We start from the raw sequence: 24,275 nt of genomic DNA, 5'->3' as shown, positions 1-24,275 counted from the left end.
TGCAATGCGCAAATATCGCATGCGCACGAGCTGGAAAGTCCCTCAAATGATCGGAGAAAGAGCTGCTCAATTGGTACACCGAGCTTGGCTTCTGACGTAACAATTTTTTGCTTGCTTCCTCACAACGTTGAACTTCTTCACAGCCCTTATTATATTTCTTAATTCTTCATCATCAACTCAAAAGTACTCTTAACCAGACAGAATACCCAACTACATTAGTTTCCAGGACGAGATGACTTCAATAGCAGAATACGTCGACCTCTCTCAGCCGAGCTTCTGGAGTGCGTTCATCTCACACACGCTGCCCTGAAGAGAAACTTTTTACTGACGGATAGCTTGTTTCAAACAGTTGCGGTAGCGTGTATCGTCTTCAATCCTACCTTCTGGAACACTGCAGCTCGTCTGGAATACAGTAATAAGACCATCACCAATCTCGCTGGTGGCAATGCCCGCTACGGCTGCTATGGCCTCGCAGTAGCCATCTTCTTCCTGGGTCTGTTCCGGGATGCGTTGTACGAGCAGGCTCTGCGCGCTCAACCATCTCATCCAGCCCTTCTGGGCTTCGTCTCGCAGGCTCTCGCCGTCGGACTGGTGCTGAGCGGCAATGTTCTGGTTTTGAGCAGCATGTGGGCTCTCGGCGTCACGGGTACTTACCTCGGCGACTACTTTGGCATCCTCATGGACCATATCGTGACCGGCTTCCCTTTCAATGTCACTGCATCGCCCATGTACTACGGCAGCACCATGAGCTTCCTTGGTACAGCTCTGTGGTATGGCAAGCCTGCGGGCGTTGTCCTATCAGTAGTTGTGCTGGTTGTTTACAAGATTGCGCTGGCTTTCGAGGACCCTTTCACCGCAGAGATCTACGCGAAGAGAGAGCGAGAGCAGGGCAAGAAGAAGCTTTGAGATTATTCCGTACGCATCTCCTGTCTCACCGAAGCACATGAAAGGAAAGGCCCATCTCATTCAACATGAAGATCCAGACTTCACAACTGTCTCAAGCAGTCTGGTTACCTCGACCAATGCACTCCACCATCAACACTCTTTCGCACAGCCATCACGCCAACCATGTCGCGATATTGCTCCGAATCCACCAAAGTCCAATGCAACAGCGCGATGAAGCGCAAAATCCCTATGCGACAACCCAATTTTTTTCATTCACAATGGCTCATTCATCAGGACAAAAATTGCTCTACGATCACAGCGTCCAGTAAAACTAGGTGCATAGAAATTTGTTTTCAAAAAGCGTTTGGCAACCACGATAGAAAAGTTCCTCTCGTCATACAAGAACCTCGTTCGTCCAGTGCCAGCCTCACAGCTGCAGGCGCCCCTGAGGTTGGTAGACAGCCTTGATGAGTGTGTGCGAGCATTCTGGTGATCAAGTTATGTAGAATTTCGGCATAGGTGTCATCGCAAGCAAAGTCCCATACTCTCGTTGAGCTTCTCCACCGTGGCATCGACCTGGTCGTAAGCCTGTCTTCGTAGCAATCTATCGGAAGCGTGCCTATGGCAGTGATGGTCAACATTAACATCCACTCTTGGACGAATATTGAAGTAGTAGAGGGATTCTTACATTGCCGGATTCAAAGTATATGTCATTTTATGCTTGCCCCACGCGATGTGGATGAGATTCTTCACGATCTTGGTTTCGAGACCCTTCATCCGGGCAGCATTGTCGAGAAACTCCATCGTCCGCGCAATCCGAGCAGCATCAAAACTCTCCTTAGGGGATTCGCGAAACGCGTGACGCAGCTTTTCTCGAACAACTATCGAATCCGGTGAGGTGTACTTCACCGCCCGTAGTGCATGTTGATAGAGTTTCCGATATGCCAGCAAGATCTCTGCGCGCGTGGCGCTCATCCTGATGTTGTTGTTGCTCTCAAGTTAAGCTGCTTAAAAAATTCCAACTTGGGACCTAATGCCTAACACGCGGAGGTTTATCAAGCGGAACGTGTCGGACACTGTCCTCCGGCACAAATCCACGAACTTCATTAGAATTTCGACACTACCGACACTATCTGGATCAGGAAACATCAAATATAGCGCGAGACCAGCCTCTGCATTATCACTTGTCAGAGCATACAAGGTCACGATTAATGTACATTTGGACAGTCATGATGACCACCTAATAAATCCTGGAACATTGCAAACCTGAATTGCGGCGAAAACCCTAAACCGACCCTAATTTCTCATTGTGCAGGTGCCGATACATTTTGCATGCTGAATTGTCAATAGATTTGCCAAATGTCAAGTCATATCACTCGTCCTGCCAAATCAAGTTCTGCAGAGGCTCCAGTCTCATCAGGAATCAGCAAAAGGCCTGTCTCCCTGAGCGTCACGGAATATTCACGGTATCGGTATACCGAAAAAAATGCAGTGGCGCGCTCGGCTGGATACCGATTGAGGAATACCGTGGATGGCGTGCTCGTTCTCACACCCTCCAAATCCCACGCGAACACCACGCGAATACGTTCACAGAACTCATGAAAAGCGCCGAACGCGACATCCTGATGTAACTTAATTCTCCTCTGACGGCTAGGCTTACTACACTGGTAAGAGCGCCGGTTGAGAATGACCCACTGCCGTGCTCGGGACGTCGCTGTCGCAAGCCTTGGCAATTGTGAAATCATCTGCCTCAAAGACATCATGTAGGCTGTTTATAAAGTCGTTCGAGGTGTGAACGATCGGCGAACAAGGTTCCCTCATCGAGCGTCCGGTTTCTCGAACCGTTAACAACAACTTTAATTCCTGGTGAGCTATCACGATGCCGAGCGAGAAGAAGCATGAAGTGCACAGCACACCCGGGTCCGAAGGATACGATGACAGCCGTAAGTGAAAGCACCTTCTGAAACGAAGACGCCTCCAGAACCTGAGAGTTTCGCAGTATCAAGCGGTGCCCAAGTGCAGGAAAACAAGAGACAGATTGGTCTCGTGTCGGCAACTTTCCTGATCTTTAATCGCATGGTGGGCACGGGTATCTTCGCAACACCCAGCAGTATATTGTCGTTGACCGGCAGTGTTGGTCTGGCTCTGTTCATGTGGGTCGCAGGAATGCTCATTGCTGCGGCAGGCATGGCAGTAAGCGAGTCGATCATTTGATTATTTGCTTGCATTTGACACTCGGGCAGGTCTATCTTGAATTCGGCACAGCTATCCCTCGTAATGGCGGAGAGAAGAATTATCTCGAATATGTCTTCCGCAGGCCGAAATTCATTGCCACTGGTTTCTACACGGGATACGTCCTCCTACTCGGTAGGTGTGTTTCCTCGCGCGTCTGGCTAGCGATGCTGATCAGATCTAGGCTGGGCTGCTTCCAATTCGATCGTGTTCGGCGAATATATCCTCCACGCAGCCAACGTCGAGGTAGATCGCTGGAATCAGCGTGGTGTTGGCCTCGCCTGTATCACGACCGCATTTCTGATCCACGGCCTGGCTTTGAAATGGGGATTGCGCCTTCAGAACCTTTTGGGCATCATCAAATTGATCATCATCTTGATCATTATTGTCGCCGGCTGGGTACGTGTGGCTGTTGCTCGAATGTTTGTTATAGACTGCTGACTATCGCAGGCTGCACTTGGAGGTGCGCTTAAGATTGAGAAGCCGTCCAACTTCACCAACGCGTTCGAAGGCACCTCTGCCAGTGCGTATGGAATCGTGACATCGCTCTACTACGTCATCTGGTCATACATTGGTTACAGCAACGCCAACTACGCTCTTAGTGAGACGAAAAACCCAGTGCGAACGCTCAAGATTGCTGCTCCTTTGGCGTTAGCAAGCGTAGCGATCCTGTATATGTTCGTCAACATTGCTTACTTCGCCGCCGTGCCAAAGGCAGAGATACTTTCTTCCGGAAGAATCTTGGCGGCTTCATTCTTCCGCAACGTGTTTGGTGCACAAGCGGAGCGCGCACTATCCGTCTTCGTCGCGCTCTCAGCTTTCGGCAACGTTTTGAGCGTCATATTCTCGCAAGGACGACTTGTGCAAGAGCTGGGACGAGAAGGCATCCTGCCATTCTCTCGATTTTGGGCTAGCAACAAGCCTTTCAATGCTCCCCTCGCGGGTCTATTCGAACACTGGTTGGTGTCAGTCATCATCATGCTTGCTCCGCCTCCAGGAGATGCGTACAACTTTGTCCTCAACGTCATCTCCTACCCACTCGCCATCGTCAACACATTCGTCGCATTGGCGCTTATATACCTCTACCTGAATCGGGAGGCCTGGAGCTGGACATCGCCCGTTAGAGCTACTTTGCCAGTGGCGATATTCTTCTTTCTCAGCAATGTCTTCCTCGTGGTCGCACCGTTTGTTCCACCCAGCAATGGAGTGAGCATCTACGAGTCACTGCCTTACTGGTTGCATTGTATTGTGGGCTGGGGTATCATTGCGGCGGGAGGAGTATATTGGCTCGTATGGGCGATGATCTTGCCCAAACTTGGAAAGTACGAGTTGGTCCGGGAGGAACATGTCGATGAGTTGAATGGTTGGCCTCGTTTCGAATTCATTCGAAGACGATTGTGAAAGATCGAGGACTATAGCGAGAATGCGATTTCATCTGCGAGTACGATGGGAATACCGCCATTCATCTTTTGAGAACAGAAACGATTATCATTCCCAGAGCTCTTTTGAGCATCGAATTTAATAATTCTCGCACCTGTGAACCTTTTGAAATAGAGAATGCCATAACCGCACATGCAAATGTACATCGAAAGTAGCCTATTCGGGAATGGTCGGAGCTCACAGAGATGCCGTATTCAGCTTGGGGTGACCAAGAAGCATCAAGTCGGTGTCATACGCCAATAACACCATCACATACAGTCGCATTACCATCAAGCGAACCAGGCATGCGTGCATGGGCGAGTCTCACACGAAAATGTAATCGCAGGCTAGTCTCTACCACTGCTGGGCCACGTCCTGTCAAATCATTGCCCGACGCGTCTCTGGACACTTTCAGACGAGATGCTCTCACGCTCGATCAGCCTGTGATGCTCCCAACAGGCCACTTCAAAGACACACTCCCAGCGATCAAGAAATGGTTTCATTCGTCATCCAGTGAGGCTGGTCTGTCAGTGGATTATCTCCAAAAATACGGCTCTACAATAGTACCATTGGAAATGACGTTGGCGGACGAGTTCCTTCGCGTTAATGCCCCTCTGAATACCTTTATCGAGTAGGTACAATCACGGCTCACAGAACCGTTCTCCGAAAGCGCTCGTCTTGAAGGCGGATGTCAGCTTCAGGAATTGAATGAAAGTTTTCGGATGTAGACTAACACTGCGATGCGTTTGATAATTGTAGTCACACCGTCAGAAGAAAGTCGGAATCAACTTGTTATTTGGCGCAAGCACCTATTGTAGATCTGCCAGTAGATCTACAGAACGATCTCCCAACCCCGAGCCTAGTCTTGACGGCCGGTAAGGGAGATGTGTATAACTCCTCGATTTGGCTCGGCAACGCGCCAACCTATACGCCACTCCACCGGGATCCCAATCCCAATCTGTTCGTGCAGCTCGTGGGCCAGAAGGTGGTCAGATTGTTCAGACCAGATATTGGGCGTGCCATTTTGGCCAAAGTCCACGAGCAGATTGGGAGTAGTGGGTCCGCGACCATCAGAGGCGAGGAGATGATGCAAGGCGCTGAGAAAAAGGCCCTGATGGGCGAGGTTTGGTCAAACGATGCGGATTACCTGGGTCACTGCTGGCAGGCCGAACTAGACTCTGGAGATGCCCTGTACATACCCAAAGGCTGGTGGCACAGTGTGAAAGGAACAGGGTCCGGGATTATAGGCTCGGTGGGTCCTGCGACGAGAAAATACCATCACATTCTGCAGTGCTAACGGACCAACGCAGGTCAATTGGTGGTTCAGATAGAGATCGAACACTGAAATGTGGCTGTTGTACCGTAGCGGCACAAAATAATTGAAATCCGCAATTCAGCTACGTCGTTTGGGTAAGCTTGTAAAAGCCCGCACCATATTCGACGAGCCAGTCCTTCTCTATCTTGGTCAAGTTCCGGATATAGATCTTCTCACCGCTATGCATGACCTCCGAAAAGATCACCCAGTCTGCTTTGCGATTGAACATCAGACTAGACGGATGGGCATACATAATGGTGCTGCCATTGACAGCTTTGAAGGAGCCGTCTGACTCCATGCGCGCTGCATGTGCGAAGTAGCCGCTCGTCAGGCATCTTCTGATCGATTCCGCCTTAGGAAGCCCGCCGACGCGCAGGACATCGTTGTTGGCAAGTGATTCGCTGACCTGCACGCCGAATCGCTCCAGGTGGCGTTTGAGCTGGGCGCGGATAGAGACTGCTTTGACCAGAGATTTATAATTGAGGAAGTGCTGCCTGCACCACGATGCATCTTTGCTTCCCTTTGTGGTGAATGCTTGGTAAATATTTAGCAAAGTCAAGTGATCGCCTTCTTCGGCCGCGAATAGCCTACGTGACGACTCGCCAGCTTTCTTGGACTCTGCATCGAGCCAGATGTTGTCCTGCAAGCTGATCATTGCCGTGATACTCAGCACTTCTGACAAACAACCGAAGTTTGGCGCCAGGAGCAAACATTTTCCCAGCATAGGCTCCAAAGCCATCTCTGCTAGTTGGACACCGAAAGGTTTCGTGAGTCTGGCGTACTCGTCCAACAGACCCAACGAAAAGAGGATTTCCAGACTCTGTGTGACTTGCTCCACAGGTGGCGGGCTGATGAAATCGAAGCGTGCGATGTTGTCAATTCCCAAAGCTTTGAGTTGCAGGATTACCTGTGATAAGTTTGATCGCTGGATTTCAGGAACAGTCGCAGCTGCTAAGTCGTCAGAATCATCTTCGGTATAAAGACGATAGCACTTTCCTGGCGCCGTCCGACCAGCACGACCAGCTCTTTGGTCCGCAGATGCTTTCGATACCGGGGTCGACACGAGCTCTTCGATTCTTGTGGTGGGACTGAACGTTTTGAGCTTAACAAATCCACAATCTATGACATAGACTATTCCATCTACCGTGACACTAGCCTCCGCGATATTGGTTGCGCAAATGACCTTTCGTGTGTTCTCTGGAGCAGGTTCGAAAACGTACATTTGCTCCTCTGTTGTTAGGCCAGCATACAGAGGCAGTGCGAGCATCTTTGAAGCATGTTCAGGAAGATCGGACATGCGATCGTATATCATTTGGATTACGGTCTCAATCTCGCTGCGGCCAGTCAGGAAGATCAAAATATCACCAGCTGGCTGGGAATTGTGTATCTCGAAAACGGCTTCTACCGCGCTTGCGATATAGTCTTCAGTCGGCTCACCCAAGTAATAAATGTCGACGGGATGGAGTCGGCCTTCAATGCTCACAATTCGATTGGCATTTTCTTCCGCGGACTCTTCCTCCTTCCTCGTCTCGAAGTATTCGAGAAAATCCTCAGCCTGCAAAGTTGCGGAGCTGATGATCACGCGCAGCTCCGGCCTACGCTTGATGATCTTCTTCAAGAGGCCGAGCAGAATATCAGAGCTAAGACTTCGTTCATGGGCCTCATCGATGATGATCACACTGTACCTGGACAAGAGTGGATCTGCGAGTGCTTCTCGCAACAACAAGCCGTCTGTGAGAAACTTGATTCTTGTTGAAGCAGAAGTGACATCGTCAAATCGAATCGAGTATCCTACGTCCTGGCCGAGCTGACACCTCATCTCCTCAGCTACCCTGTACGCAACAGTCGTGACTGCTACCTTTCGAGGCTACAGTCCCATTAGCAATTCCGCCCTTCGGTAATACGGTATCATGAAGGGTGAAGACATGCTTGCGTCACCGCAATGCTCTTTCCATTGCGAGTCCAGCCCCCTCGGTCGAGATACTGGGGCAATTGAGTCGTCTTCCCACTACCCGTTTGGCCAACCATTATAACGACAGGGCTTTTTTCGATTGCGTAAAGCAAAGCATCTTTGTGCCGCGCAATCGGTAGTAAAGAGGATGGCTTATGGAGCGCTGGAATAAAACTCTGAATATCGGCCATGCTTGCAAAAAGGCAGATTCTGCGCCTCACTTGCAATGGTCGATTACCGTCTATATGTTGAAGCAGAATGGCAGGTGCGAGCTTAGCAGGAGACAACGACAACGCTGTTAGACATGTGAAAGGAGTCTTTTCGTGTGGATGCTACGTGTCTAGTAAGCGGATGGCTAGAATTGACGGCATTGAACCTCAAAGCATGATTTGAGAAAATTTCTGTCCTGCTATGTGAACGCAAGATCCTGAACCTGCGTGGTTTTGGCAATGGTTGTTGGAGCATAGAAAGTAGCCCTGGAGAGAAGATGTGCGCATATTGGAAGCGTGCCCAGGTGTGGCAGGGCAGTTGGACGGCTCGGACCGCCACTCTGCACAGCCCACCAAGCTTGACTTGCGTCACCAACAGCTGCTCTCCCTTGTCAATACAGCAAAAACAGGACCCTGAATGCTTGAAGGTGAAAGTCAACCCGTTGCGAACGAACATCAGCAAGCATCTTCTACACCAGAAGGGTTCAGCCAGCTTTCGCACGATCGCAAGCAAGCTCGCACGTTATCACCAACCAATATGACAGATCATTCGCCCGTGTCACCTGTTAGACCAGAAGAATCAGCGACGACCCGAGAGGAGATGAGTTTCGACGATACCGAGCAAGAGATAGGCACAGTGTCTCCAGTTGCCAACGAGTCGCAGACCAAAAATGCGGCACCGTCCCCATCTCCAAGGCCGAGGGTACAATTTGCGGAGCACAATGAGGAATTCTCACCCCCGAAGCCTCCTCGACCAGTCGACCCGATGCAACGCGCCGAGACCACACTCATCGAAGCATTTCCAACAATCGAACACAAGATCATCAGAGCTGTTCTGGTAGCAAGCGGAGGCAAAGTGGAACCAGCCTTCAACGCGCTACTTGGGATGTCAGATCCAGACTTCCGGGCTGAGGACGTGCCACCACCGCAGCCACCTCGAACGGTCCGCAGGGAGCCGGTCAGCCAGTTGGAAGCGGACGAGGCTTATGCCAGACAACTGGCAGAGGAGTATGATGATGCTGGCCAACGCACACGAACGTCGTACAACCAGCGTGAGCCAGCACGTCGCGGACCCAATCAGCAACGCCTCGATTATGATTCAGAAGACAGAGAACGCACCTTCCTAGATGATGATCTGCCAGAAATAGGACGAAACATCCAACAGGGATTCATGGACACTCAAAAGAAGGTCAACAGCTGGATAACCAATTTGAAGAAGCGGCTGGACGGGGACGGTGATGAAGAAGATCTCTACACTTCTTCACAATCAAGTTCCCGCCAGAACACGGGATCATGGCCAAGGAGGAACGACTTCGGATCCAGTCAGCAAGAACAAATCCAGGGCATTAGGAAGCTTAGTGAGCAGCAAAGAAGGAGCACCGAGACCCAGCGATACGATGCGGATCCACATGAGTTCAGGGAGGATGAGTTTGAGCGTCTCGAATTGCGGGATGAGGAAACAGGTTCGTCTTGTAGCATCAATGCGTGATGTTGTCCATTTACTGACCCTGATTCAGCTCCACCACAACCTCCGAGGACCAGCAGTCGGAAGACGCCCAATCCGGATTTGTTCAAAGTACACCCACCTCTGCCAATGCAGAGCGGCCCCATCGACGAAGTCGAAGCTGCTGACCGAAGGGCTTCGGGCAAAGACGCAACGGAAGCGGAGAAGAGCAAGAAATGGCAGCCACTCACCAGTGTCACTGCCCATCCTGAGGATGACAATGACCCTTTCTCGCTCGGAGATGACGACGAGGAGAAGGAGAAGGAGAAGGCCGAAGATTTACGTAAAGAAGACTCGGACCGGCTCAAGGCTGCTGCTTCAAAGAGTACCAGCCAGCCGACTGATGGGAAAGCCCCACTCGAGGAGAATCAGACAAGTGACAGCACAGGCGTCAAAGACAAAACCGCCGAAGAATTGTTGACCGGGAAATAAGAGTAAGCCAGCGTAAGCATTGCATCGATCATAAAGACGCAACGCAGGCATCCCAAAATGAATTCCGTAGTTTCAAAGTTGCCCTGATACGTTGATGAATCTGAATTATCGAGTGCTGTATATTCTCTCTCGCCATGATGATGCCGTCGAGGTCAAAGCCAGCCAGCCACTACGGGGTGTGGACATGTCGGCACAAGCTATCTTGCTGCAGCCAGAAATGCCGATAAGCGACGGCACTAGCTCCGGGAGCTAACCGACCAATCGGACTTAAGAGCTCAAAGCAAAAGTGTAAATGTAAATTTCAAGAATTGGAGGGTTTGAGAATTTACATAATTCCAAGGCCCGACATCAATCACTTACTCACCCACCACAGAATCGCACAATATGGCACCAGCGAAGAAGAAACAGCGTTTGTCTGACGGGAGCACCCTTGCGCTCGATCAAGAAGATGAAAAACCTGACGCTCCATCTGAACCATCCGCTCAAGACAAATCAACGAAGCATGCGAAACGTTCTCTCTTTGTACGACAGTTGCCAGCGAACACAACCACCGAGTCGTTGACCGAGCTCTTCTCAAACACGTATCCTGTCAAACATGCGACTGCCATCATCGATCCAGCCACCAAGGAGTGTCGCGGCTACGGTTTCGTCACCTTTGCCGACGCTGAAGATGCTGAATTGGCAAAGAAGGAATTTCACAATTACCTAATAGACGGAAAGAAATTGCGAGTCGAGCTTGCAGAACCGCGCCAGCGCGACGGCGATATTGCAACAACTTCAAAGGTCAAGAAGGAAGAAGAGGTGCAACTGCCGCCGAAACTCATCGTTCGAAACCTGCCATGGTCAATCAAGGGCTCAGAACAGCTCACCAAGCTCTTTATGAGTTATGGAAAAGTGAAGCAGGCATACGTCCCCAGGAAGGGCCCTGGTCTCATGGCAGGATTTGGATTCGTCATCATGCGAGGTCGGAAGAACGCCGAGAAGGCTATCGAAGGTGTCAATGGCAAGGAGATCGACGGCAGAACGCTGGCAGTCGATTGGGCTGTGGACAAGGTCGCTTACGAAGGCATGAATGAGGATAATGGGGATAAGTCGAGCGCCAAACAAGAGTCGCTTGAAGACGGTGACGACTCGGATGAGGATGGAGAAATGAACATGGGAGACGGGGAGGAGGATGATGATGATGAGGTCGACATTGCTGACGACGATGACGAAGACGGGGGCGTCGATCTTGAGGATGACGATGACGAAGCGAATGGAGGTGATGATGACGTTGATGATACGGAAGAGAATCGAACCGAAGACAAGTCGCATACAGTCTTTGTCCGAAACTTGCCCTTCACATGCACCGATGAAGACCTTGAGGATCACTTCTCGCAGTTTGGTAGCACACGCTATGCGAGAGTTGTCATGGACTTCAACACTGAGCGCTCTAGAGGGACAGGCTTCGTCTGCTTCTATAACAAACAGGATGCCGAAGCTTGCGTTCGCGGTGCTCCTCAACGACCCCTCGTCACTGGTCAAGACGGATTTAAACGGGGTGACAAATCAACACAAGCGATGCACTCAATCTTACAGAACGATGGGGCAGATCTGACTGGGCAATACACACTCGACGGACGTGTGTTGCAGGTCACTGCTGCCGTTGAGAAAGCACAGGCGAACAGGCTGGCAGCAGAGGGAACAGCACAGCGGTCTAAGAGAGACAATGACAAGCGGAGACTCTATTTGCTGTCCGAAGGGACAATCTCAACGAAGTCAAAGCTGTGGGATCGTCTCGCACCATCCGAGAAAGCCATGCGCGAGGCCAGTGCCAAGCAGCGAAAGACTCTGATCGAAAGCAACCCTTCTTTACATCTGAGTCTCACCCGACTTTCCATTCGAAATATCCCTCGCAGCGTCGGCGCCAAGGAGTTGAAGGCATTGGCGCGTGATGCGATTGTCGGGTTTGCTTCCGACGTCAAGAAGGGCGCGCGCGAAAAGTTGTCCAAAGAAGAGCTTGCTCGTGGCGGCGACGAAATGCGTGAGGCAGAACTTGCACGTAAGCGCTCGGGTAAGGGTGTCGTTAAACAAGCGACGGTCGTTTTCGAGGGTGCCGGTGGTACCAAGATGAGTGAAGATACCGGCGCCGGCCGGAGTCGTGGCTACGGGTTCATTGAGTACCACACGCACCGAAATGCCCTGATGGGGCTGCGTTGGCTCAACGGTCACGCTATTGATTATAAAGTTGCTGAGGGACAATCAGCAGGCAGTCGCGAGGATGCTCAAGATCGGAAGAAGCGCCTTATTGTGGAATTTGCCATTGAAAATGCGCAGGTCGTTATGCGACGGAAAGAGAAGGAAGACAAGGCTCGCGCAAGGAGTAAAGACGTCAAAGGTTCTGATGCTGACGGCAAGGGTACCTTCCGAGGCAAAGACAAAGGGCACAAACGCAAACGTGGGTCAGAGCTGCCGTCGGCAGAAGCGAAATCAAGCGTTGTTGATAGTGGTGAGGCGGCGAAGAAGAAGAAGACTGACGAGGAGAAGCTTGCGCGGCGCAACCAGATCATAGGTCGTAAGCGAGTGAAGCGTGCTGCAAGGAAAGGTGGGAAGTAATTTGATGGCTGGTCCTGCATCAAGATGTCTCGATCATCAAATTTGTAAATGTAAAATGCTTTGCAATATTATCGCTGCATTTGGACTCGAGTTTCGATCTCTTTTCGCCTCACGATAGTCGATCTTTGTGCACAATCGAGAGAAAGAGCCACACGCAGGCCTGGATAGTGTAAGAGGGGTTTGAAAAGCGAACTTGCTACGCGTCGGCATGCGCTATTGAATGCGGAGCACGCAACTTGTTTGATCTGTAGTTCATGATTTAAAGTGCCCTCGAGCAGAAAATGCGGGCATCACTGTAGAAGTCACAAGCCCGATCAGTGCTGGAAACCTGATTCTTTTAATTCATTTCATGTTTATCATGTGAAGGACGAAGCAGTATCATAAGCACTCATTCTCCAGTGTTCTGTGCACCCTCGACCTTGCCCTTGATGTTGTAGCGCTTGCTGAAGAACGTGAACCAATCGTTCAAGACCTTCTTGTGCTCGTCCGAGAGGTCATACCAGTCCGGTCGGGCTTCTTCCTCCTTCAGGGAAGACTGGGCGAGTGCTCGAGAGGCATCCTTGCCTGCGAAGACTGCGAGTGGAGACGTTACCATCTTGACCTAGCTTAAGTAGGCGTAACGTTTCAGAAATTACCTGCGTAAGATCCTCCCGGAGCATATGCATCTTTGCCGCTGACATCAAATACGGTTCCCTGCGCAGGCCCACATGAGCTGGTGAATCGACACACGACGTTGCCGGTCGATAATCACCTTGATCGCGACATATGTGGGATATCCTTCAGTCTTGCCTATAGCACGCGGATTAATTCGGGGCGTTCGTTGCCAGCCACTCGAATATACTCATACCGTTGCACTTGGCTAGGTAATCCAGACTGATAATGTCATCTTTCGGGGGATCGAGATCGACCTTGACCTTGGGTTCGAAGCCTGGCATCTTGTAGACTTGTTTTGTTGATGACGTATATGTTTCCTTGTTTGCAGATATTCAAAAGGTAAGACAACAGATATCCTCGGCACGGGCAATGACCTAGATGTACGGCTTTGAATTCACTGCGGTGGGTGTGAAGCATGCGAATGGCGACAAGAAGCCCGCTAGACCGCTTTCGGACCGATCCCCAAGGCGTGACGCATTGGAGATTGTGTACTGTATATGTAGCATACCCGATCATGAAACTTGTTGCATCGTGTAGTAGTTTTCGCTATGGATTATCATCACAGAGCAAGTCTGCTTTCTCCATTAGAGCTGCGCGCAATTCATTCAACTTCAATCGCGGTGGGTCTGACCGATGTCGCTGTGAGCGAAATCGATGCCACAGGAATCCATGAGCTTACAAAGACAATGTCGCCATGACTACCAGCCGGGATGCTGTCTGACAAGTTAGAATGACTTGATCGTACTACTAGGGATGCAGGCCTTAATCCACAGTTTCATGCAGTGTAAATGCAAATAGGACCGGGATCGAGACGCGTACCGCGTTCGCGATCCCGTTTCTTACAGTTGTGGGCCCTCAGTCGTGTCACTGGCGTCGACAACGCTTTCGAAATTCCATCGGATCGCATTTGCTGATTCCGCACTGCGAGACCGTGCTTCTCCTCACGGTCAATTCTCGCCATATTTGCAGCTCCACGGATTACGTACGACTCGATCAGATGCGCATGATCCTTGCCCAGTTTGGCGATAATGTATATATAGGTATGCTTTGTACACGAGTCGGCGTTGATCAAACAGGGCGATGGAGTACACGCCAAGCGGTCCGGAATGAACGACAAATCACAGCCAGATGGCTCGCATGTGTGTTCCCGGACGAATGCCCTACGATACACCGCAGTCCACAAGCCCTTTGTTATACAACTCTGCCTTCTGATTTGAGGCGCGTACCTTCACGGAATGCCGGAGGGGCGGCCATGTAGGGAGAAGTGATCTTGGAAGTGATCCGTCGCCGTTCACCACGGCAGTCTAGGCTGGAGATTTCTGCGGCTCAAACGGATTGCCAGCCGTTCATAGACTCGTATTTCTGCACGCACGATCTGAAGGCGCCTGGGCAGCCATCAGGTTACCGGGCGTGCTCTTCCGCAAAGGCTCAAGGCAAGTGTGGGTAGCACGGAGCAGGAAGCAGTTGCCAGGCTTCCCGCCATCGTTGTCCTTGATACCTGCAGGTGGGTACTTCACCAGGAACTGTTGTTTGCAAGTGGAGTCGTTTCGGCCACTCTTTCACGTGCTGTCGTGTGTGTCGGCACGGTTCTGTTTGATTGTATTAATCTTGCACAGCAACAGCCTTTGTTCGCCCTCCGCTCATTGCCACTGTCCTCAAGTATCTTAATAAAAGACAAAGCCTCGCCAGAGATCATCACTACTTCATTCTTCACTCGTCGACCATCCCTTTCGACTCCAGCATACAGCTTTACATAAATCACAAACCATCAGTCACACACAATCATCCTTCTCGGGCATACATTTATCGACTGTCGAACATGGTCCGCCTTCTCAACATGCATCTCTCTCTGATGTTCGCGGCAATGCTTGCCCCAGCCCTTGCGCAAATTGACTCGATCCCGACTCTCATTGCAGTAAGATTAAATGCAAACCAATGTCTCTTGCTGGAGCTTTCATCAGAGCTGACTGGGCGTAACAGCAGATTACATCAGCGGATGTTGTCTCGACCACCTCTGCTTCCGTGCCCACTTCCAGCTACTCGAACTTCGCAAATCAGTTCCTCACGCAGACCAACTCGCTTGGGGTGGTCACTGGTATGCCATCACTGCCAGCCGGTGTCAGCAACTTGTCGACCTTCACATCGCAACCCGCCGTGGTCACATCACAGCCTACTGTCGTCACTGCGCAGCCAGCAGGTGAGTCCCCGCGCAGTATCAGATCTCACGAGACGCAAACCTTTGACACACTCGCAGTGGCAACTATTCCGGCGGCGCTTCCGTCTGGTCTGAACACAATCCACTTGGGAAATGCAAGCGTACGTACACGACGTTGGATATTTTGTCTACTTGATACTGATCGTCATTCCCTAGTCTTTCGTCGTCAGCGTTGACACTTCGACGACTATTATCTTGGCTGGCACAGCCGCCCCCTCCACCCCTGGCCCAGCTCAGACTGGTCCCACAACCATCGTTTCAGTCATCAACTCTGGCCCAAACTCCGGCCTCGCAACTACCATCACCACCACCCGCTCGCGTACCAGCGGCGGCGCAACGCCCACCACGGACGGCAGCTACAACTCGGACTCTCAAACGACCACAGCCGCGCCTACGAGCGTAAACACCGGCGCCGCCCAAGTGAATGACTTCGACGCCGTCGCTGCCGCTGTTCTTGGAGCCGGTGCCCTCATTGTAGCGTTCATTTGAACGGGTGGAATCTCGAAAGCTTAGGGAAGGCCTGTTAAAACCTGGACAGGCGTATTATTCCACGGACGACTCTGCAGAGTCATACGTTCGCGAGTGCTCAGTGTCATGAAGAGGCCCAATCCTCTCAGGCTCTCCTTCCATGCATCCAATTGCACACAAATAATTCTCGTAGCTTTTTCAAAGTCATTAATTCCTCTAGAATAAACGCAATGAGCGCAATCGGCATCCCTTTACGTTGGACTGGTTGATGGAAAATCGCGCTTTTAGCAAGCACGTTCTCACATTGTATTGCGTCCACGAGCTTAACTCAATCACAGTAATTTTGAGAGTTTCAGCTTTGGATTGGAGCCTTTTGCAGATCATCAGAGGAAGAAATGTTAGTATGTGTGGGTTTGAGTTGATGCTTGACGTGGGCGCTGTGTAATGAGCTAGCAGCACGCGGCCGGCAGTAGTACAATAGAAATGTTTACATTTCTTGCAAATGAATGTATTTCCGCTTTATATATTAAGCAAATCATTGATGCGAGATTGCAAGTGATCTGTACTCGAAGCGATCTTCGAAATCTTGTCTTTGCTTCGATGCAAGCTTTTCCAATGATGACAGTGCAGGTATGAGAGGTGTGGAGGGACCTCCAGGGCTCTCACTGCACGAACACAGAACACGCGTCCAACACGCACCTGCGCGGATGATGTTGATGTCGCTTATGTATAGCTCCCCTCAAGCTTTCCTTGCCAACCTTGGAATACTCTCTGCGTGAGATGCAGCCTCCCACTATGCAGGTCGTCACTAGCTCTCCCCCAAAGTGGCCACGTGAGCTCGCCTGACTCCAATGCAAGAATATCTGGTAATAACTACGAACCCACCGAACAACTGTAGTTTCATCGCCAGGCCGTTAGTTTCCTATACAGATATACAACGGCTAAAAGCAGACAGCCGCCACAGTCGAATTCATTTTCCGTAACTGGAAGCTTGCTTGCTTTAGACCTTGAACTCCTACATTACTTCATTGCATCAAAGCAAGATGGATGAAGCAACTTTGAAGCAGTATCTGGCGGATGATCCACCAACCGTGGTTCCGGTGTGTCACTGATGATGATATCTGTATAGGCTTTCTAGCCGCTGACTTCTTGCCTCAGCTTTCGATCAAACCTCACTTCGAGGCACTCTCCCAGCAGGAGAAGAAGTACGCGCACTACATAAGTCGAGCGTCGTTCTCTGGAACAAGAGTCAATTTACGCCAATGTTCGCCAGAGTCCGAAGCCATCTACGACTTCATTCTGGCCCTGCACAAGTCAAGCAATGGTATGACACTGCAGATACTTGCGCGGAGGTTTCGTAGTGTTGACAATAACTTCAGGTGATTGGAAGAAGCTCCAGTCAGAGGCCAAGCTTTCAGACGATGATCTTCGACACTTCCTCAATTATGCAGCTCAGTTCATTGGCAACCTTGGAAATTACAAGTCCTTCGTAAGTAGGTTTCGACCATAGCGAAGATGTCTATGCTCACAGTCTGTTCTCGTCAGGGTGATTCGAAATTCATTCCCCGCCTGCCGTCCGCATCGATTGAAGCGTTGGCCAAGACCTCTCCCGAGACTGAAAAGCTTTGGAGTGCTGTGAAGGATCATCTCTATCAATCATCCCCGATCAGCAAGATGCACCTTGGCTATCCTGACCAAGGTCATGTCTCCGCCTACTACTTAGACACCCCGGAAAACCCGATCACTACCGAAGAGATCACGATCACATCAGACTTCATCAAGGAGACAGGACTGATGCCTGAAAATACCAGGTAAGATCGAACCAAAGCACAGTCATGTTCGGTCCTGATAACCAGATCACAGGCTCCGCAAGACCAAAGAAGGTGACTTTGAGTTATTGATCGCTTCTGCAACAACCAATCCAGATATCCGTGATCTGAAGGAATCTGAGTGGACACTTGGCGGCAAGCTCCAGGGCAAGAAGCTCCGCTTGTGCTACGGTGATCACCATGTGGAGATGGGCAAGATCGCCGAGTCTATGGCTGGAGCCAGGGACCATGCACTCAATGATGTGCAAAAAGCTATGCATTCGGAGTATGTCAAAGCCTTCCATGACGGATCCATGTTCGCCCACCTCGAATCTCAACGCCGCTGGATCAAAGACATTAATGTCCCCGTCGAGTGTAATATTGGTTTCATTGAAACCTACAGAGACCCACATGGAATTCGAGGCGAATGGGAAGGATTCGCCGCCATGATCAATAAGGAACGTACGAAGGCGTTCACGAAACTCGTCGAGTCTGCCCCTACGAATGTGTCGAAATTGCCATGGCCGGAAGCCTTCGAAAAGGACAAGTTTCTCTCTCCCGATTTCACCTCTTTGGAGGTTCTGAGTTTTGGATCGAGCGGCATTCCCGCAGGTGAGTAGGATTGTTACAACGCCCTTATGAAGAAGTTGGCTGACCAGGTCCAAAGGTATCAATATCCCAAATTACGGTAAGCACAATAATGCCTATTATATTCACGGATCTCAAAGTACTGATTGAAATCTACTCAGATGTTGTTCGTCAGAACGAAGGTAACTCATCGATCAACGCATTTTGAAATGATATTCTGACGTTCCACAGGATTCAAGAATGTCAGCCTAGGCAACGTGCTGAGTGCTGCGGCTCCTAAGGAGCCCACACCTTTCATTCGAAACGAGGACCAGGAAGTGTGGGATAAGTACAAAGACGACGCATTCGAAGTGCAGGTTGGCCTTCACGAATTGCTTGGCCACGGCTGCGGTAAGCTCCTCCAAGAGACGGAACCTGGTTCTTACAACTTCGACGTCAAGAATCCTCCAAGTAGTCCTCTTGATGGCAAACCAATCACGAAGTGGTACAAGCCTGGCGAGACCTGGGGTACTGTCTTCGGAGGCATGGGTCCTAGCTATGAAGAGTGCAGAGCAGAAAGCGTGGCCATGAGCCTCTGCCCCGATTACAGCATTCTCCAAATTTTCGGCTTCGGAGATGGCCGTGAGGTAGTTGTGCTCTCGAACGTATGCCTCTAAACTTGACGCTGACATCAGCCAGGATATCAACGGAAAGGCAGGCGACGTTCTCTTCGTCTGCTATCTGCAAATGGCCCGGGCCGGGTTGGCGGCTTTGCAGGTAATTGCCTCGTCTACGTCCGGAACTCAGAACACATTACTGACACTTCTCATAGTTTTGGGATCCAGCGTCACGAAAATGGGGTCAAGCGTAAGTGATGCAGCAGTCGCTCGAAATTGCGTAGCTTGATACTGATACCCGTTTCACAGCCACATGCAAGCTCGCTTTGCTATCCTCCAAGTGTTCCTCGAGGCAGGGCCCGAATTCTGCGAGCTACGGCACACAAAGGAAGATGTCTCCGACCTCAACATCCATCTCGATCGCAACAAGATCGAGTCACACGGTCGCCCTGCTATCAACAAGTTTCTTCAGAAGTTGCAGGTCTACAAGGCGACGGCAGATCTCGAGGCTGGAAAAGCACTCTATGAGGGAATCACGCACGTCAATGAATTCTACGCCACCAAGTTGAGACCGGAGGTTTTGAGGCAGGCGAAGCCGAGAAAGGTCTTCGTGCAGGCCAACACATTCCTGGACGGCGATGACGTTACGCTGAAGGAGTATGATGCTACTCCCGAAGGACTCATCCAGAGCTTCGCAGATAGGGACTACGTATGAGGGATCAGACGGCGCTGCTAGTGTTTGGATTGTTCTAAACATCCTCGAAGTCGCCCTGAAGGAGATGCAGCTTGTCTATCATTCCTACATAAAATCATCCAGGAAATCGGCGTCCCGGTCTTCGTTGGACGTGATGGCCATGTTATCCTCGGTGTGCAGATCATCGTACATATGCTCCTTTTGGTACTTGATCCGCTTTCGTTCCTCGGCTATTTTGGCATCTTCCTTTTTCTACAGCAAGCATGTCAGCATTCGAAGGTATCGCGTGTCATCGCTCATCACGGATCTGACCTTCTCCTGCGCAGCAATCCTTTCAATCTTCCGCAACTCCCTTTCGCGATCTGCCTTCTCCTGGCGGAGATCGGGGAACTTTTCGACCTTGGTCTTGTTCAGGCGATTGACGATGGGATTCTCGCGCTTCTCGACGTATAATCGCTTCACCAATTTCTGGTCCTTAAACCCGACTTGTCCGGTCGCCATGTTCCCGCTCTTCTTCAGATTGCTCCATGGCGTATAGATGACCGTGACATTGTCCTTCTTGTTGCCCTCAATGCTGTTGGCCTTGGTGAGCTGCGCACAGTCCGTGAGCAGCTCTTCGGGGATGTTGTCCCAGGTTTCGTTGTCGCGCATGCGCAGGTAGATGTGGGCGGAGGAAAGATTGTCGACGTGGAACCAGACGTCCTCTGGCCAGCCGTGCGCGATCAGGTCCTCATCTCTAGCCCTGTTAGCGTTCGGGTCCCGTTGCGAGGTGTGTTCATGTCGATCGTCGTACTTTCTACTTTGTCCTTGCCTACGTAGATGAAGGCCGCAGGCTCAACAATGTTTGACGTGAAGTAATACACCATCGCGCCGAATGTGGAATCGCGTTCTCGGCAGAGTCCAATTACGTGAGTCGATGAAACACAAGTTCCAAGGTTGAGTTTTGTTTGGAAAGTTCGACCTCTGGACGATCGGGTGGGGCTCTTTGTGGGGATGATGGAGATGTACAGGGCTGATAGAGCTGGCTTGTGACAATGCCGTTGCCAAGACATCTAATGACTGCCCATCCGGACTCCTTTTCATCGAAACGGCCGTTGCTCAAGGCGAGGTTGCCTTTAGAATGTTGACGTACTTCAAATAGCTACATCCGACGTCCGCAGCTTAACTAATCTATGGCTGCTGGAGTCTATTGGGCGAGTGCGGGTCTGGCTCTCGTGGTTTTGGTGCTTGCTCTGGACATCATGGGCCTATTTTCTTTCAAAACCCACTTCGATGTCGATGGTCGGGTACGTTTCTCTTCGCGGCGTTGTCATTGGCAGCATTATCGTAATTCTAATTCATTAAACAGACTGTCATCGTTACCGGCGGCTCCCAGGGCATGGGCCGCGGGATATCAAAATTGCTTGCACAAAAGGGTGCCAACATTGTCGTTGTAGCAAGGAACCAAAAGAAGCTCGATGATGCTTTGAAATATATTTCGGTAGGCTTTTCAAAGTGGCGAGCCCGGAAGCCTTCGTTCTGACCTTCATTGCAGTCTGCAGCGAAGAATCCTTCAAGTCAAAGGTTCCTTACGATAAGTGCCGATGTTACCAAGCCCGAGGAAAATACCCGAATCTTGAAGGAAGTGACGGCATGGAACAATGGCAACCCTCCTGACATTGTTTGGGCCAATGCTGGTATGAGCCAGCCGGATCTCTTCATCGACACTCCCATCGAGACCCTCCGATCTCAAATGGACATCAACTACTGGGCAGCTGCTTACCTTGCCCAAGCGACGCTCAAGGAATGGTTGAAACCATCACCCACGAAAGCGGAGTCGTCAAAGCCGAAGACCATCAAGCCTCGACATTTCATCATGACATCCAGCACAATCTGCTTCGTCGGTGTCGCAGGCTATTCACCATATGCCCCGGCCAAAGCAGCGATGCGATCCTTGGCCGATACCCTGCGTTCGGAGTTCAATTTGTACAACGGTGCTCGTAGGAAGGATCCTGTGAATGGGCCAGCTACCGACATCAAGGTCCATTGCGTCTGCCCTGGCACCATCACAAGCCCTGGCCATGAAAACGAGGAGATCACGAAGCACGAAGTCACCAAGCTTCTCGAAAAGGGCGACCCAGCGCAGAATGAAGACGAAGTAGCAGCAGCAGCAATCAAGGGGCTCGAAAAGGGAGGTTTCTTGATCACGACTCAATTCCTGGGTCATGCGATGCGAGCGAGCGCACTGGGTGGAAGTCCTCGGGATAGTTGGGTAGTTGACACCTTGTTCAGCTGGGTCACAGCTGTAGCATGGCTATTCATCGGACCCGACATGGAGGGCACCGTGTTTAATTATGGGAAGAAGCATGGTATGACAAAACCGGCGAAGACCGACACTCTGTAAAATATGTACAACAATTATTGGAGGACAAAATCAACCACCTATTCCACGGTGAGGGTCACAGTAATGATCATACATTTGCGGGCCTAATGATTACGGTACGACGGCCATTTCACTCGTTGCAATCGCTTCCCTCGCTCTCACGTGTTTCAAAAGATCAAAACTTGGGACGTTCGCGGTTTTCGCCAGCGCCGCCGAGTCCTTCTCACTTAAATCGGGGCGACGACGAGTGGATAAGGTCTGTTAATGCGGCGCGCGACTGAAGTCAAGCGATGAGAAGACGATAGAAGACTCACAGGCGAATTATAGAGTCTTTAGATGTCGAGGAAATGTTTGATGATGCCCCACTTACAACCTATCGAAGAGATTTTCCAAATAAGGATCCCTACTTTGTGTGGTCTGTGATGTGGTCGCTGTTTGGAACGGCGAGGCAATATTCTCCACCAAGGTGACAGCAGCTTCGGTATTTGAAATTCCCTTGGTATTGCCATCCCTTGCAAACACGATTGCGCATGACAGGACGATCAAAGTCACGACGACGGTCCAAAGTACTCTCCATCGACTGCGGCGAGCATTGCTGAGCTCTTTCGATCTTAGCTCAAACTTCTCCATGCGGAGTTGTGCATCTTCGAGGCGCTGGTTGAGTCTCTCCCTTTTACTTTGCGCGTTTTCTAGTTTTGCGACCAAATCGTTGATCGTTCGCTCTTGAGCATTATAACCGTCCAGGCTATCAAGACTTCTGGTCGTCCGCTGTTCCAAATTTGCACTTTCGTTCCTGAATTCGGCATTCATGCGCTGGCTTTCCTCGGCCAGACGTTGGAGGCTAGAGACCGTAGACCGTAAAGTTGCAGCTTTCTCCAGCACAGCATAGTACGTCGAATCAAGCTCGCGTATACTGCTCATCGCCGTATCCTCGATATGTTTAAGGCTCTCACGAAGATCAGCCTCCCGCTGGACATTTGTTTCCTTGACCTTCGCAATCTCCGCCGGGCCGACTTGTAGCCTCCACCGAGCTTGGTCTTGCACAGTCTCCTGAACGACAGTGTTCCCTGCTTCCTCCCATAGCGGCTGAGCAGCTGGAAGAGCACCTTGCTTGCTGGTGTTCGAAATTCTCTTTTCTCTTCGGAGAAGATGATCGAGGCTGATCGGCGGCTTCAGTTCTATCGCCGACTGGACGGTGTCCCTCGCATGTTGCCTATACGATGACGCCTGCGAAGCGATCTTGTCTCGAGTCCGCACTCGACTGGACTGGTTGCGCCTATGCGATCCAAGTCCACCATGGCGATTCGCTTCCGCAGGATGAGGCTCTGTTTTCGCCCGCGATGTTGTGACATTCACCAGGCTGCTTGAAGCTCGGTGCAGCGTGGGAAGAGTCACGGGAGAGCGGAGGTCGGTCGAGGGCTCCGGCATGGCAAGAACTCGATGTTGGGAAAAGTGAAGTCAACCGTCGATCACTTTACAGGCCCGCGTCAGTTTACCGAGATCCCACGCTTCGTGCATCGTAGGATGGCGATGAACGAACACTGCATACCCGGATAACCAAAAGATAGTGTGTATGGTGACGTCGATTTGCGCGCGTCGCCGATAACGTACCCTACCACCGAGCCGGTCACACCACCGAGCCGGTCAAAACGCGCCCACAACGCGTCTTCGAGCTTCTTCCTCTTATTATATGACAATATTTGCCTACAATGCTCTCTCAAACTGAGGGAAGACTTTCTTTAGCCCTTCAAGCATATATTACCCACCAAGTTCCATCTCTTCGAGCTGCAGCAAATGCATACGACGTTCCATTTGAAACCCTCCGCGAAAGACACCTCGGCATCCACCCACGCGCGCAAACCCTTGCGAACTCGCGTAAACTTAACAATGATGAAGAGCAGCTCATAGTCGAGAAGATTCTCTATTTATCGAAGCAAGGATTCCCTCCTCGGCGCGCTGTTGTTGAAGATATAGCGAATACAATGCTGCGAAGCAAGCAGCCAACTAGTCCTCAAAGAGTCGGCATAAATTGGGTTGCTAAGTTTGTGAAACGCCATCCAGAGCTTTCTAGCGTTTACAATCGCAAGTTTGACTATCAAAGAGCAAAATGTGAGGACCCAAAGCTAATCAGCTTATGGTTCAAACTAGTACGAGATACAATCGAGAAATATGGTGTTACGGAAGAGGATATCTTTAACTTTGATGAGACTGGCTTTCAAATGGGCGTTATCTCGACTTCGAAGGTGATCACAGCCTCAGAAAGAAAAGGCAGACCAAGGACAACGCAGCCAGGGAACCGCAAGTGGGTTACAGCTATTGAAGCAATAAATGCAAAAGGCTGGTCTATT

The 24,275-nt window shown here is 50.8% G+C and overlaps 14 protein-coding genes across 14 annotated transcripts; 9 read left to right on the top strand and 5 right to left on the bottom strand.

The window, feature by feature from the left end:
* Positions 1–232: 232 nt before the first annotated feature.
* Positions 233–906, top strand: K489DRAFT_386594 (phospholipid methyltransferase; the record flags this gene model as incomplete). Its single annotated transcript, XM_033606239.1, has 2 exons — positions 233–281; positions 350–906. 2 exons carry the CDS (start codon positions 233–235, stop codon positions 904–906), a joined length of 606 nt encoding a protein of 201 aa, XP_033463176.1.
* A 501-nt stretch (positions 907–1,407) lies between these two features.
* On the bottom strand, positions 1,408–1,860 carry K489DRAFT_406925 (DUF1763-domain-containing protein; the record flags this gene model as incomplete). Its single annotated transcript, XM_033607308.1, has 2 exons — positions 1,408–1,504; positions 1,574–1,860. 2 exons carry the CDS (start codon positions 1,858–1,860, stop codon positions 1,408–1,410), a joined length of 384 nt encoding a protein of 127 aa, XP_033463175.1.
* A 904-nt stretch (positions 1,861–2,764) lies between these two features.
* K489DRAFT_386593 (putative methionine permease) lies at positions 2,765–4,518 on the top strand (the record flags this gene model as incomplete). Its single annotated transcript, XM_033606238.1, has 5 exons — positions 2,765–2,828; positions 2,903–3,078; positions 3,129–3,252; positions 3,302–3,516; positions 3,568–4,518. The coding sequence occupies 5 exons, from the start codon at positions 2,765–2,767 to the stop codon at positions 4,516–4,518; spliced, it is 1,530 nt and encodes a 509-aa protein (XP_033463174.1).
* A 112-nt stretch (positions 4,519–4,630) lies between these two features.
* On the top strand, positions 4,631–5,396 carry K489DRAFT_108115 (uncharacterized protein). The gene has a single exon (XM_033598868.1). The coding sequence runs from the start codon at positions 4,743–4,745 to the stop codon at positions 5,169–5,171; it is 429 nt and encodes a 142-aa protein (XP_033463173.1). The 5' UTR covers positions 4,631–4,742; the 3' UTR covers positions 5,172–5,396.
* Positions 5,330–5,867, top strand: K489DRAFT_313409 (Clavaminate synthase-like protein; the record flags this gene model as incomplete). Its single annotated transcript, XM_033600933.1, has 2 exons — positions 5,330–5,788; positions 5,847–5,867. Coding segments are annotated over 2 exons (480 nt in total), but the record flags the coding sequence as incomplete, so codon positions are not given.
* Positions 5,868–5,933: 66 nt separating this feature from the next.
* K489DRAFT_406922 (P-loop containing nucleoside triphosphate hydrolase protein) lies at positions 5,934–7,670 on the bottom strand (the record flags this gene model as incomplete). The annotated part of the gene is made up of 1 exon (XM_033607307.1): positions 5,934–7,670. The coding sequence occupies one exon, from the start codon at positions 7,668–7,670 to the stop codon at positions 5,934–5,936; it is 1,737 nt and encodes a 578-aa protein (XP_033463171.1).
* Positions 7,671–8,419: 749 nt separating this feature from the next.
* K489DRAFT_376538 (uncharacterized protein) lies at positions 8,420–10,063 on the top strand. Its single transcript, XM_033603942.1, has 2 exons — positions 8,420–9,474; positions 9,529–10,063. Exons 1-2 carry the CDS (start codon positions 8,430–8,432, stop codon positions 9,945–9,947), a joined length of 1,464 nt encoding a protein of 487 aa, XP_033463170.1. The 5' UTR covers positions 8,420–8,429; the 3' UTR covers positions 9,948–10,063.
* A 223-nt stretch (positions 10,064–10,286) lies between these two features.
* Positions 10,287–12,633, top strand: K489DRAFT_398468 (RNA-binding domain-containing protein). Its single transcript, XM_033606934.1, has one exon. The coding sequence runs from the start codon at positions 10,332–10,334 to the stop codon at positions 12,540–12,542; it is 2,211 nt and encodes a 736-aa protein (XP_033463169.1). The 5' UTR covers positions 10,287–10,331; the 3' UTR covers positions 12,543–12,633.
* Positions 12,634–12,742: 109 nt separating this feature from the next.
* On the bottom strand, positions 12,743–13,650 carry K489DRAFT_350470 (cytochrome b5). Its single transcript, XM_033602423.1, has 4 exons — positions 13,390–13,650; positions 13,294–13,331; positions 13,178–13,235; positions 12,743–13,115 (listed from the first exon to the last, which is right to left on the bottom strand). Exons 1-4 carry the CDS (start codon positions 13,475–13,477, stop codon positions 12,931–12,933), a joined length of 369 nt encoding a protein of 122 aa, XP_033463168.1. The 5' UTR covers positions 13,478–13,650; the 3' UTR covers positions 12,743–12,930.
* A 1,365-nt stretch (positions 13,651–15,015) lies between these two features.
* Positions 15,016–15,900, top strand: K489DRAFT_367385 (uncharacterized protein; the record flags this gene model as incomplete). Its single annotated transcript, XM_033602858.1, has 4 exons — positions 15,016–15,111; positions 15,177–15,393; positions 15,451–15,512; positions 15,568–15,900. The coding sequence occupies 4 exons, from the start codon at positions 15,016–15,018 to the stop codon at positions 15,898–15,900; spliced, it is 708 nt and encodes a 235-aa protein (XP_033463167.1).
* Positions 15,901–16,623: 723 nt separating this feature from the next.
* K489DRAFT_107825 (dipeptidyl-peptidase III) lies at positions 16,624–19,691 on the top strand. The gene is made up of 11 exons (XM_033598866.1): positions 16,624–16,979; positions 17,038–17,203; positions 17,259–17,368; positions 17,425–17,690; positions 17,743–18,299; positions 18,355–18,375; positions 18,437–18,457; positions 18,507–18,904; positions 18,954–19,031; positions 19,087–19,121; positions 19,181–19,691. The coding sequence occupies exons 1-11, from the start codon at positions 16,923–16,925 to the stop codon at positions 19,584–19,586; spliced, it is 2,115 nt and encodes a 704-aa protein (XP_033463166.1). The 5' UTR covers positions 16,624–16,922; the 3' UTR covers positions 19,587–19,691.
* On the bottom strand, positions 19,671–20,431 carry K489DRAFT_406916 (DUF814-domain-containing protein; the record flags this gene model as incomplete). The annotated part of the gene is made up of 3 exons (XM_033607306.1): positions 19,671–19,817; positions 19,878–20,299; positions 20,359–20,431. The coding sequence occupies 3 exons, from the start codon at positions 20,429–20,431 to the stop codon at positions 19,671–19,673; spliced, it is 642 nt and encodes a 213-aa protein (XP_033463165.1).
* Positions 20,432–20,737: 306 nt separating this feature from the next.
* On the top strand, positions 20,738–21,948 carry K489DRAFT_313505 (NAD(P)-binding protein; the record flags this gene model as incomplete). The annotated part of the gene is made up of 3 exons (XM_033600941.1): positions 20,738–20,851; positions 20,914–21,045; positions 21,100–21,948. The coding sequence occupies 3 exons, from the start codon at positions 20,738–20,740 to the stop codon at positions 21,946–21,948; spliced, it is 1,095 nt and encodes a 364-aa protein (XP_033463164.1).
* Positions 21,949–22,467: 519 nt separating this feature from the next.
* K489DRAFT_302903 (uncharacterized protein) lies at positions 22,468–23,211 on the bottom strand (the record flags this gene model as incomplete). The annotated part of the gene is made up of 1 exon (XM_033600465.1): positions 22,468–23,211. A coding segment is annotated over one exon (744 nt), but the record flags the coding sequence as incomplete, so codon positions are not given.
* Between the last annotated feature and the right edge of the window lie 1,064 nt (positions 23,212–24,275).

This window comes from Dissoconium aciculare, assembly GCF_010015565.1.
Source record: "Dissoconium aciculare CBS 342.82 unplaced genomic scaffold K489scaffold_2, whole genome shotgun sequence".
Lineage (NCBI taxonomy): Eukaryota > Fungi > Ascomycota > Dothideomycetes > Mycosphaerellales > Dissoconiaceae > Dissoconium > Dissoconium aciculare.
The sequence above is the reverse complement of the archived record's forward strand: the minus strand, read 5'-3'. Positions and strand labels throughout refer to the sequence as shown.

What these genes read in the sequence shown, in the direction of transcription:
- K489DRAFT_398468 (XM_033606934.1), top strand. Translation starts at nt 10,332, where the DNA reads ATGGCACCAGCGAAGAAGAAACAGCGTTTGTCTGACGGGAGCACCCTT.
- K489DRAFT_107825 (XM_033598866.1), top strand. Translation starts at nt 16,923, where the DNA reads ATGGATGAAGCAACTTTGAAGCAGTATCTGGCGGATGATCCACCAACC. An exon ending in CTGATGCCTGAAAATACCAG is followed by an intron (nt 17,691 to 17,742) that starts GTAAGATCGAAC and finishes ACCAGATCACAG; the next exon opens with GCTCCGCAAGACCAAAGAAG. An exon ending in ATCGAGCGGCATTCCCGCAG is followed by an intron (nt 18,300 to 18,354) that starts GTGAGTAGGATT and finishes CCAGGTCCAAAG; the next exon opens with GTATCAATATCCCAAATTAC.
- K489DRAFT_376538 (XM_033603942.1), top strand. Translation starts at nt 8,430, where the DNA reads ATGCTTGAAGGTGAAAGTCAACCCGTTGCGAACGAACATCAGCAAGCA. An exon ending in ATTGCGGGATGAGGAAACAG is followed by an intron (nt 9,475 to 9,528) that starts GTTCGTCTTGTA and finishes ACCCTGATTCAG; the next exon opens with CTCCACCACAACCTCCGAGG.
- K489DRAFT_350470 (XM_033602423.1), bottom strand. Translation starts at nt 13,477, where the DNA reads ATGCCAGGCTTCGAACCCAAGGTCAAGGTCGATCTCGATCCCCCGAAA. An exon ending in CCACATATGTCGCGATCAAG is followed by an intron (nt 13,236 to 13,293) that starts GTGATTATCGAC and finishes GGGCCTGCGCAG; the next exon opens with GGAACCGTATTTGATGTCAG. An exon ending in TCCGGGAGGATCTTACGCAG is followed by an intron (nt 13,116 to 13,177) that starts GTAATTTCTGAA and finishes CTCCACTCGCAG; the next exon opens with TCTTCGCAGGCAAGGATGCC.
- K489DRAFT_108115 (XM_033598868.1), top strand. Translation starts at nt 4,743, where the DNA reads ATGCCGTATTCAGCTTGGGGTGACCAAGAAGCATCAAGTCGGTGTCAT.